The sequence below is a fragment of the Sinocyclocheilus rhinocerous genome, unplaced genomic scaffold (genome assembly GCF_001515625.1).
Source record: "Sinocyclocheilus rhinocerous isolate Xijiao unplaced genomic scaffold, SAMN03320098_v1.1 scaffold264, whole genome shotgun sequence".
In the NCBI taxonomy this organism is placed as follows: Eukaryota; Metazoa; Chordata; class Actinopteri; order Cypriniformes; family Cyprinidae; genus Sinocyclocheilus; species Sinocyclocheilus rhinocerous.
In genome coordinates, this window is record NW_015644837.1 from 151792 (window position 1) to 162279 (window position 10488).

The window sequence follows — 10488 nt, forward strand, 5'->3', positions numbered from 1 at the left end:
GGTCCTGCAGATTTGCTTTATTCAACATCAAGAAGATCAGGCCCTTTCTTTCGGAACATGCTTCACAACTCCTTGTTCAAGCTCTTGTTCTGTCCAGGCTGGACTATTGCAATGCTCTCTTGGCAGGTCTTCCAGCCAGTTCCATCAAACCTCTACAATTAATCCAGAAAGATAAATTTTTAATGAGCCACAAATAATGCACGTCACACCTCTGTTTATCAATTTGCACTGGCTACCAGTAGCTGCTCGCATAGAATTCTAGGCATTAACGTTTGCCTACAAAACCACCACTGGCACCGCACCCCTTTACCTAAATTCATTACTTCATACTTATGTGCCCTCTAGAAGCTTGTGTTCTGCAAGTGAACGTCACTTTATTGTGCCATCCCAGAGAGGCACAACATCACTTTCACTGACTTTTACATTAAATGTTCCCTCCTGGTGGAATTACCTGGAAATAACTCAGTCCGAGCAGTTAGCCATCTTCAAGAATCGGCTAAAAACACATCTGTTAAGGCCTCTAACACTAGCTTGATCTATTCTTTTTCTATGTTATCTGTTTTCTTTTTATTTATTATATGATAAAAAAAGCCCTTGCTACGTGTACTGCGTTAAGCTAACTGAGACTTGTTATAGCACTTGCATATCATTGCTCTTTTGTTGATGTTGATTGCTTCCATTGTCCTCATTTGTAAGTCGCTTTGGATAAAAGCGTCTGCTAAATGACTAAATGTAAAAGCAGTGCTGCCATGTCAGTGTTACTTAGAGTTACAACAGTAAAGCAGCTCTACAGAGTGTTCACAATTGTATGTGTCTGACCTCAACAGACCAAATAAAAGAAATGAAGAGGAGAAGATTCCATGTCAAAGAGGCGGAGTCACAGAGCCACACCTACCTATTACATCATCGCCATGGACCGATGGGAGTTTGAAGGTGTTTTACCAGCCGGAGTGAACTTTTCTGGAAATTTCGTTATGGCAAGCGGTTTAAAATCCCGAAATTAAGTTCATTTTGACCCGATTTTACAGCCCTATGATTTCTGTAATAATTTGACATGCTTTTTGATTAATAAAATTTAGGCTACATCCACACGAAGCCAGAGCATTCCCTATCAGTCCTTTTTTTCCCCCCTCGTCTCAAGAAATATCTGCGTACACAAAAAACCGACACAAAACGATGTAGTATTCATGCCAGACCAGTACGTGACGCTGTAATTCTGCCACAGAGATACACTAAAAACGGAGAAGACTTGGACTATGTTCATAAACCTTGCACGTGGTATACAAACGGACGTGGATTAAAACATTTATTAATCTGTGTTAATGTTAGTTGATAAAAAGACATTCGTTCAGTGTTTGTTCATGTTGTTGTTGCGGTGACGTGACGTAGCGGTGTCTGACTAGGGTCGAGATGCGGGGTGATGACCTCATCGTTTCATATTTCAAAATATACGGATTCTCTGTACACACGAAAACGCAAGGGTGACGTTTTCAGATTTATCCACTCTGGGACCCAGTTTAAAAAAAATAGCGGTTTCACGCTCCCAAAACGCCGGATCCGTCTGGAAGAAACACCAATCCGATACAACATTTTTGTGTATACAGCTAAACGTGTCTCCGTGTGGACGGGGCCTTAATTTAACTATTAAAACAAGAGTCTAAAACAATTTAAATGACAAAAAAAAAAAAAAAAAACGAATCCAGAAAAAATAAAAATGGAAAAAAAACCTGGAATTTGGGTCAGCACAAGAAATATTTTTTTGGAAGATGTCTAAAGTCGTTTGTGCTTACCATGAATTGAATGGGCTTCAATATTGCTTACAGCCAATGAATTTCTAAAATATATTTTTTTGTGTGTCCCACAGGATAAATTCACACAGGTTTGGAACAACATGAGGGTGAGTAAATGATGACAGTAAATGAACGTCTCTTTTTGGGTGATCTGTCCCTTTAAAGACACACACCAGTCATTCAGACAGACCGCTGTCTTTTTAACGTTGTCCTCAAGAAACCAACATCTCCTAGAATGACTGCAGACTGGCAGCCCTGAAGTGAAGACTCACTGTGCATCATCTGAAATAATCATGACTCATTTCCTCCACATCATCATGCACTGCTGTGAGCGATTCCTCGTGCTCGCCTCACCAGCGGACGCTCATCCATCAGCGAGTCTGTCAAACCGTCACGCCTGGACAGAAGGATTTCGACATGAAGAACCATCTAGTGTCATAGTGTGGATCCGACCACCAGAAAGACACGATCTGATCCAGTCTCGGACCACACAGAAACACGTAGAACATGCAGGATTCATATTTAAATAGTCTTTTTGCGGCGTTATATTTACAAATACTAGTCCATATCGCGATATGATTTAAGTGTAATGACCTCCTTTTGATTAATTAATTCAAACTTTGAAAAATTCCGTGACACTCCGCGTTAAACTATAAATTCCGTTTTTACAACTGGATTCCGCAATTCTGTCCACGTTTTTTGAATCGAGGAAATCAGTGCCCTAATGACGTTGTTTTATTATGTTTTATGTGGCAGTTGTCTGTGACGGGCTGCCATTTTTATTTCGTTTTGTTGTTTATTTTATTATTAAAATATATTAAACATCTGCCAGTTCCCTCCTCCTTCTTCCCGTAACTATAAACTGCATTAATATATTAAAAACACTTTGCTAGACTTATGATTTTATTCAGTGTGGAAGCACGTCATTACATTACATTAATCATTAGTGCTTAACTGACTATTCTTACTGACTTCTATAAATAAATAATTTTTACACAAACCATAAAATATGTGATACACAATTCATATTCACTGCATTACTAAAGAACCTAAATTAAATGTACTTTATCCAAACTGTATGACTTTCCCTCTGTGGAACACACATGGAGATGTTGGTCTTATTTTCCAATTAGTTTCTGTATAGAAAACAGATGGAGAGAAATTGACAGGCGAGTCATTCTGCCGAGCATCTGTTTCCATCTGCACCAAGATGAATGTTTTGTGCATCTTAAACTTGGTAAAAAAAAGTCTTCAAATACAGCGCATTTCAAGGTCATACTGACTGCGGTTCTGTTCTGGTGTGGTTTAGCAGGTCATGAGAGTCAGCAAATCATGCTCTGCATAAACATCAAACCTACTCTGACAGGTGGACAGAGAGGATGCTTCTCTTTACGTCTTCCACAACCTCACAGAAACTGATGGCAACACTTCAGCCTCCGCCAGATGAATGACTCTCTCCTGCTGAAAGAGTGAGATTCAGTCCTACAGGTGCCACTGATCAGAGGTGCGTTTCCCTAAAGCAACTACGATCGCGAGTTCCATCGTTACCAATAGAGTCCAATGTAACTTATGACCATAGTTAGCTAATGATGTATACAGAGATGTGCAGAGAGTAAAATAATATGTGTGTGTGTGTGTGTGTGTGTATACACATATATAAGGCACTCTCTCTGTATATATTTGCACATACTGTATAAAGACATTGGTAGAATATGGGACTACATAAACACACAGAAATGTAAAGTTATTCACGGCAACCCGTCAAAATAAAAGTTTGGTTTAACTTGAAGACATTGTGCCAGAAATATATAACTATTGTTCAGTAGAATTTAAATACTACTACTACTACTACTCAAATTATTAAAACTTTATTTTTAAAGGAATAATCACACAACATTTCCATGTTTTAATTTTAACAGTAAATCCCCTTTGAAGGCCATTTGTACTGTTTAATTTTCAATAATTAAAAGATAAATGAAATTCATCAAATGAGGAAAAAAAAAAAATTTTCATAAGGCTATTTTAAGTATGAATTTGAATAAATTAAGTTGTTTGTATGCACTAAAATAATTAGACATGCTAAAACATTTGAATGTGATTTACCAAGAATTTGGTAACAATAAAACATGTAATGAGAAAAAAAAAATCATAGGGTCCTTAACGTGTAATATTTGTTAAACTTTTAATAAATTAATGTGAAATTGTATAATGTTCATGATTTTAATTAATTACACATGCTTTCTTATTAATACAATTTAATTACATTTACAAGGAGTCCAGAAAAATTTAAATGGGGAAAAAACAGAATCCAGAAAAATTATTTGGAAAAAAAATTAAATAAAACATAATTTGGGAAAAAATAAAACCGATTTCATAGGGCCCTAGATCAGTTTAAACAAATCGTCCCCGGTCCCAATCAGCTCGGGGCATCCCTATTAATTTTAGACGTAATAATCAGGAATTGTCAGACAGAAACCTTTTTTTAATTATTATTGTCAACACTGTCGATAATGCCAACTAATTGTTTCACCCATAGTCTGTGGGTTTTACAAATTCTTAACCAATGAAAACTATTAAAAAGAGCTTGTGACTCAGTGTCAACAAAAGCTGACAGCTCCACCCTGAATGAAGTTCTGCACACAGTTTGGAGAGGTAAAGGGTAAATAAAGAACCGGTTCTTTGAACAAGTAAACACTCTCTCTATGAAGGCTAATGTTTTATGTATTTGAGGAGCAGAGAAGAATGCCTTATTTGCCATCTAGTCATAGCCAATACAGTCTTAAACAGCACTTCATCGATTATAACAATGTTTTGGCCAAATGTGCTCAATGACCTCAAGCACTTCTCAACAAACATGGTAAACAGCTTTTCTTTTGGGAACTGAATTCTATTATCAGAGTTCCAGCAAAATCCCAGCAGTTCTCAAACCAATTCCACACATTTGAAGAAATGCCTCCTCCTTTTAAAAACGTCAAGTCATGCAAAGTAGATTTAAGTGTCCTGGTTATTCTGAGCTGCAGTCTTCCTGTGCTTTGGATCAAGGAGATCTCACAGTTTCCGATTACTGAGCGTTTCTATTCACTGCTGTGAAGAGGGGAAAGTGATCTGCTGGAAAATGACGGTACGGCCGGAAGCAGAGCCGGTCTGGAGTTCATCTGGAGTCTCTGTGACCCCAGCTTCGGTTCACAAGCAGAAAACATGAAGAGTTTCACTCGGAGCTGCTGCGTTTTCTCTAGAAACGTCAAACAGGCAAAACAAACAGCCTGTCGACAAGCAGACAATCTGAATCATCTCACTGACTGAAGGACTGAGCGTTAGGCATGACGAGAAAGCTGAAAGATCACCATTAAAATACAGCCACAAAGCACAGGAAACTACGCGACAGAAGCTTCATTCTCACACGGCTGCAAAACACAACCGCCAGACGTGCAAGAGTCAAGCAGCTCTGTTCAGAGCAACCCACACTGCTTGATGACATTACTACACATCAGTATTTAGAAGAGCGGAATATGCTTTGTTGAATGATTATTTGTGGAAAGCACAGCCTAAATCTGAGAAGCTAAATGCGAGTGTGAAGAAAGTGTCTTTCTGCTGACGGTCCTCTCCGCACGTACTGTTAAAGGAAATCTGCCATCAAGTCATTCTAAACCAGTAAGACTGACTTACATTTATTCCTTCAGCAAATTAATTTTCCAAAGTTACAAATGAGAGACGTCACAAGCAATCGGTTCATGTCGAGTCTGAGTGACTGCCAGCAGAGAAATGTTTCGAGCTGCGAACGGTTTCAGATGCTTCAGTCCGATTTGATGAACTAGTTCACTAAAAAGTATCGGTTCAAAAGAACGATTCGTTCAAGGGCTTTGGACTGTTTGCCTGAGGCTCTGGATTACAGGTAATAATGCTGTAAATAATGTTCGTTTTCTTGCACAGACTGATCGTTTTGCTTCATATATCATCAGGAGCCATGGGCGGGGCTCCAGACTAATTTTGTGTGCGGTTGCACCGTGTTGTTCAACTCATAATAGTCGAATGCTATTACATTATTCATTTCAGGGTTTGAACAACTTTTTGAGAGAGAAAGTCAAACACATTTCAATGACTTTCAAGCATTTCACACAACTATTTCCAGCACTTTAAAGCTCTAAAATAATCTACTTTGAATGTTATTTTTAATGGGATGACCAAAATGTACTTTGTGATAACCAAACGCTTACGTAAAATAAAAAAATACATACAATCACCATTATAACCAGTAGATGGCAGCAAATGAGCACTTATTGGCTTATTAGTCATTCATTTCTACATTTTGTAGCTTAGTATTTTGAAATTATAAAATCACTATTATAAAATATCAAATCATCAAGAAATCAGATTTTGTCTGAGTTTTACACAGTTTTTCTGTATGAAGTAAGAAAAGTCACAAAGTGAAAAAAAAAAATAAATAAATACAACTTTTCTTCAATTTGCACATAATCACTGAAGTTGGTCAGTTCCATATAATACTATAGAAGTATAATGGTACATTTAATACTCGTGGAATATATAAAGTTTCTATATAAGAATTAGATTTTGCACATGTTACTGTTGTTAATAAAAGTACATTTTGTATGCTTCCCAACTCAAGCTTAAAGTGCTTTACTATCGAATGTGTATTAACATGAAATAAACAAGAAATGAGCATGCAATATTTTAGTAACTGTACTTATTAATGTAAACCAACAGTAATTTTATGATTACATGATCTGTATGTTTAATACTCCCACACACCAAATCTGCAGAACTAGCTCCAGCTCTCAAATGTTAGTCTGGATTTTGAATATGAAAACCAACATGACAAATACAAAGAGTACACTTTTAAAGAACTTTACATGTGCTTTAAATGGCATTTTGCAAAGATGTTCTTTATCTTGGGACACTTTTACCACTAACTCATGATTATCTGTAAATAAGTTACATTTTAGTCACACAAAGCTATCCTATAACTACTTAATTGTACTTTTTAAATATTTTGGAGTTTGACTCTTTATTTTTGGATGATCTAGCCCTTTAAAACAAGACAGCACTAGATAAATATTATATCATAATGATTCCTCAAGGAGCCGATTAACATTCACATACCAATCTAATGCAAACACTCCTCAAAGCGGAGTAAGCAGAATGAAAGCACATAATTAGACAAAACTGCTGTGTTTGTGCTACTAATGGCTCCCAAAGACGTTCACGCAAACAGCCTTTGAGAAACGATGGGACCGCATATACTAACACAATCACAACAGTGTATCATGAATCATAAATCATAACACCCAGTGCAGAAATACTGCTTTCCAAACATATAATGGTGCCTCAGTGGCAAAACTGTCTGAAAACATGCGACTCTGTGGCTCTAAATGGAACATCCCACTAACTAACACAAACTAACTAGACGTTTCATTTTAGAGGCCTCCATGCACACACACACGGGCTTATCTTCACCTGGAAAAGCTGATTAACTGTCCAGCTGAAATATCTCTCAGAAATCAGCCTTCCACACATCCACCGCTCCAGCAGACAAACAGAACCAACAATCCATAGATGGATAGATAGAGAGAGAGAGAGAGAGAGAGCATAAATCATAACACCCAGTGCAGAAATACTGCTTTCCAAACATATAATGGTGCCTCAGTGGCAAAACTGTCTGAAAACATGCGACTCTGTGGCTCTAAATGGATGTGACAGGACAGGAGCCGTCCAACACAAACATGATGCACAAATACTGAAGAATAAAGAGCTTGATGAGAATAAAAGAGCTCCTGCCACAGAAGTTATTTTGATATCAAAGTCACATTAAAAACATCAAGTGTTAAAACGTACTGACAGAGTAAACAGAGCATGCAACTGACAGCCAGTCCATCGCACTGAAGAATGATCACGTCTGTCTTCAATGGCTCATTACCTGAGGCTGTTAATTAGAGAGCTGAAGACTTAAAGGATTTCTGAAGCAAAGCCTTCAACACTGTGATGCTAAAGGATCCCGGAGACTCGGAGAGGTCAATTCAGTGCATGCTAATTGCTTGGCAGTCCTTGAAGAGACGACTGGTCACACACCTTTACATGTGCTGATGCAGACCGAGATAACTCACACATTACCATGAGAACCAGCAGACGCTTATGCAATAACGCACAGATGACTAGCTTTTTCTTTATTAATGGCTGTAAACAAGAGCATCACTACAGCTAGTGTCTGAAATCTACCTGTTTTACCATACTTCAGTGAGTTTTATGTCAGGAACATGTTTATCTTAGGAGATATTATTACATTAGTATTATTACATCCAAGAGTTTGAAAACACACTGAAAACCTGGAATTTTAAGAAAAATATCCTATTTAAGTCTCTGCATTATTAATAGCCCACTAATCAATAAACAAATGAATGGGTCAGATGTGATTTCTTCCACCAAAGCTCAAGACTGGATCATCTCCGATCCTGCAGGATTTAGCTCATGAAGCTCCACCAAACACCGAAACATCCCACTAACTAACACAAACTAACTAGACGTTTAATTTTAGAGGCCTCCATGCACACACACACGGGCTTATCTTCACCTGGAAAAGCTGATTAACTGTCCAGCTGAAATCTCTCTCAGAAATCAGCCTTCCACACATCCACCGCTCCAGCAGACAAACAGAACCAACAATCCATAGATGGATAGATAGAGAGAGAGAGAGAGAGAGAGAGAGAGAGGGATGGATGGATGGATGGATGGATGGATAGATAGATGGAGAGAAAGAGAGAGAGAGAGAGAGAGAGAGAGAGAGAGAGATGGATGGATGGAGAGAAAGAGAGAGAGAGAGAGATAGATAGATAGCCCTACTGTCCACCACAGTGACCCTCAGCCTGTGTGTGTGTTTATGTTAAACACTGTGGTATCAAATGTTCACACATGTTCTAATTTGTTACACTGTTTATTTAAGTTTAAATTGTTATAATGTTTTTCTTCTATTATTTTAATTGTTTAATTGTTATTATTGTTTCTTCCAAGCTTTGCCAATATTGATTTTTTTACAGTCAGATAGATAGATAGATAGATAGATAGATAGATAGATAGACAGTCAGATAGATAGATAGATAGATAGATAGATAGACAGACAGATAGATAGATAGATAGATAGACAGACAGATAGATAGACAGATGTTGCACACGTCTGGTTCAGACAAAGGCCGCTGTGAGGCTCGCGTCCTGATTGGTTCTTCTGCGAGCGCAACATGTAGCACAGGAAGGATCCTCCGCTTCCAGAGCAGCAGCAGAGCAGCAGCAGAGCAGCAGGCCAGAGAGGAGCACTGCTACAGCGCGGTCATCCACACCAGCAAACACCGGCCCCCGCCGCACCTACCTGCAGCTTCTGCGCCGCCGTGAACCGCAGCTCGTGCGCGAACGGGTTTCTGAACGGAGGCGGCAGCTCGCGCTTCTCCTCTCCATCCGCACGCGTCACGATCAGCCTCATCCTCGTCGAACCCCGATCAATTACCGTCACCGAAGCGCCGCGGTCTGCGCGTTATTATCTAGCGGTCCCGGAGCTCGAGGAGGGCTGCGGGATTAGGCGGAGCATGTATTTGACGATAGCGCAGCAGCAGTCGCTCAGTCCCGCTGGATGTCACGGAGGGGCAGAAGCTATCCTGCCGCGGTGCGCATGCGCGGGCCGCTCCGCCTCCGCTCACCCAAGTACAGGTCTCTGCAGGAAAGTAATGGGAGTTACCAGATCGGGGCGTTTTTAGACCATGGTTCCTGATTGGCTGACGTCATAGGGACGGTAGGTTTAGGGGTGGGGTTATGTAAGGTAGATCATTTTGATTGCATGATTCAGAAACACCCTGCATTTTGAAAACACCCATACATTCAGAAGCGCCCTCTTGTGCTCTGCAGAGACCTCAATCTCCCGCTCACTGTGACTGCGCATGCGCGGATGCGATGGGCGGCAACGCTTGAGAGCCTCAAGGATCCTCTCATGGGACATTGTTAAGTTTGGTTTGTTATTTAAGCATACAAATATATCTTATGTAATAAATAATTTGTTGCTATATGTATATGTATATACGCATCACATGACTCCTTTGGGAAAATGTACTCTTTGGTTTTACTGACTGCAAGAGGAACAGTATTTTTACTCAATTAATTTACTTATACTCTTGACCAAATTTCACATTCATAAGTTTAAATTTACTAATAATAAACACAATTTTATGGTTTTATGATATATTGACATCAGAGACTCCTTGAATAAGAAAGCTGTAAAAACTTTGAAAGCTTGTGAACTGTATAATATATTTATTTGATTTTGATATGTATATATGCATATATTGTGTCTTTGTTTTGAACTTTTATACGTACCTCACCCTGGCAACTCCTATTTGTTGTCATTTATTTTTCTCTCCTTTTCCTTTTTATTTTCCTTTCTTCTTTTTGATGTTATTTCTTTATAAAACAATGTATAATATTGTTATTTGAATAAAAAAAGGGGAAAAACAACAACATAATACAACAACAAATATATATAATTTAATAAAACTCTCTCTCTCTCTCTCTCTCATTAAATACATTTTCCACTAAAAAGTTTGAATAGTTTAAATATATTCCTTTCAAGGATCAGTATCTGAATTTTTAGGCAATGTCCCTACAATGGATTTTTAAATTCGTAAGATTCATTATCTTGTAATAACAT

At 38.5% G+C, this 10488-nt stretch overlaps 1 protein-coding gene across 1 annotated transcript in view; it reads right to left on the reverse strand.

Annotated features, from left to right (window-relative positions):
* Positions 1-9506, reverse strand: part of LOC107758826 (lysophosphatidylcholine acyltransferase 1-like) — a 39951-nt gene extending 30445 nt beyond the window's left edge. The window contains exon 1 of the mRNA XM_016576655.1: positions 9163-9506. Coding sequence (XP_016432141.1) covers positions 9163-9273 — 111 coding nt within the window. The 5' untranslated portion in view covers positions 9274-9506. The remainder of the gene's footprint in view (positions 1-9162) is intronic.
* Between the last annotated feature and the right edge of the window lie 982 nt (positions 9507-10488).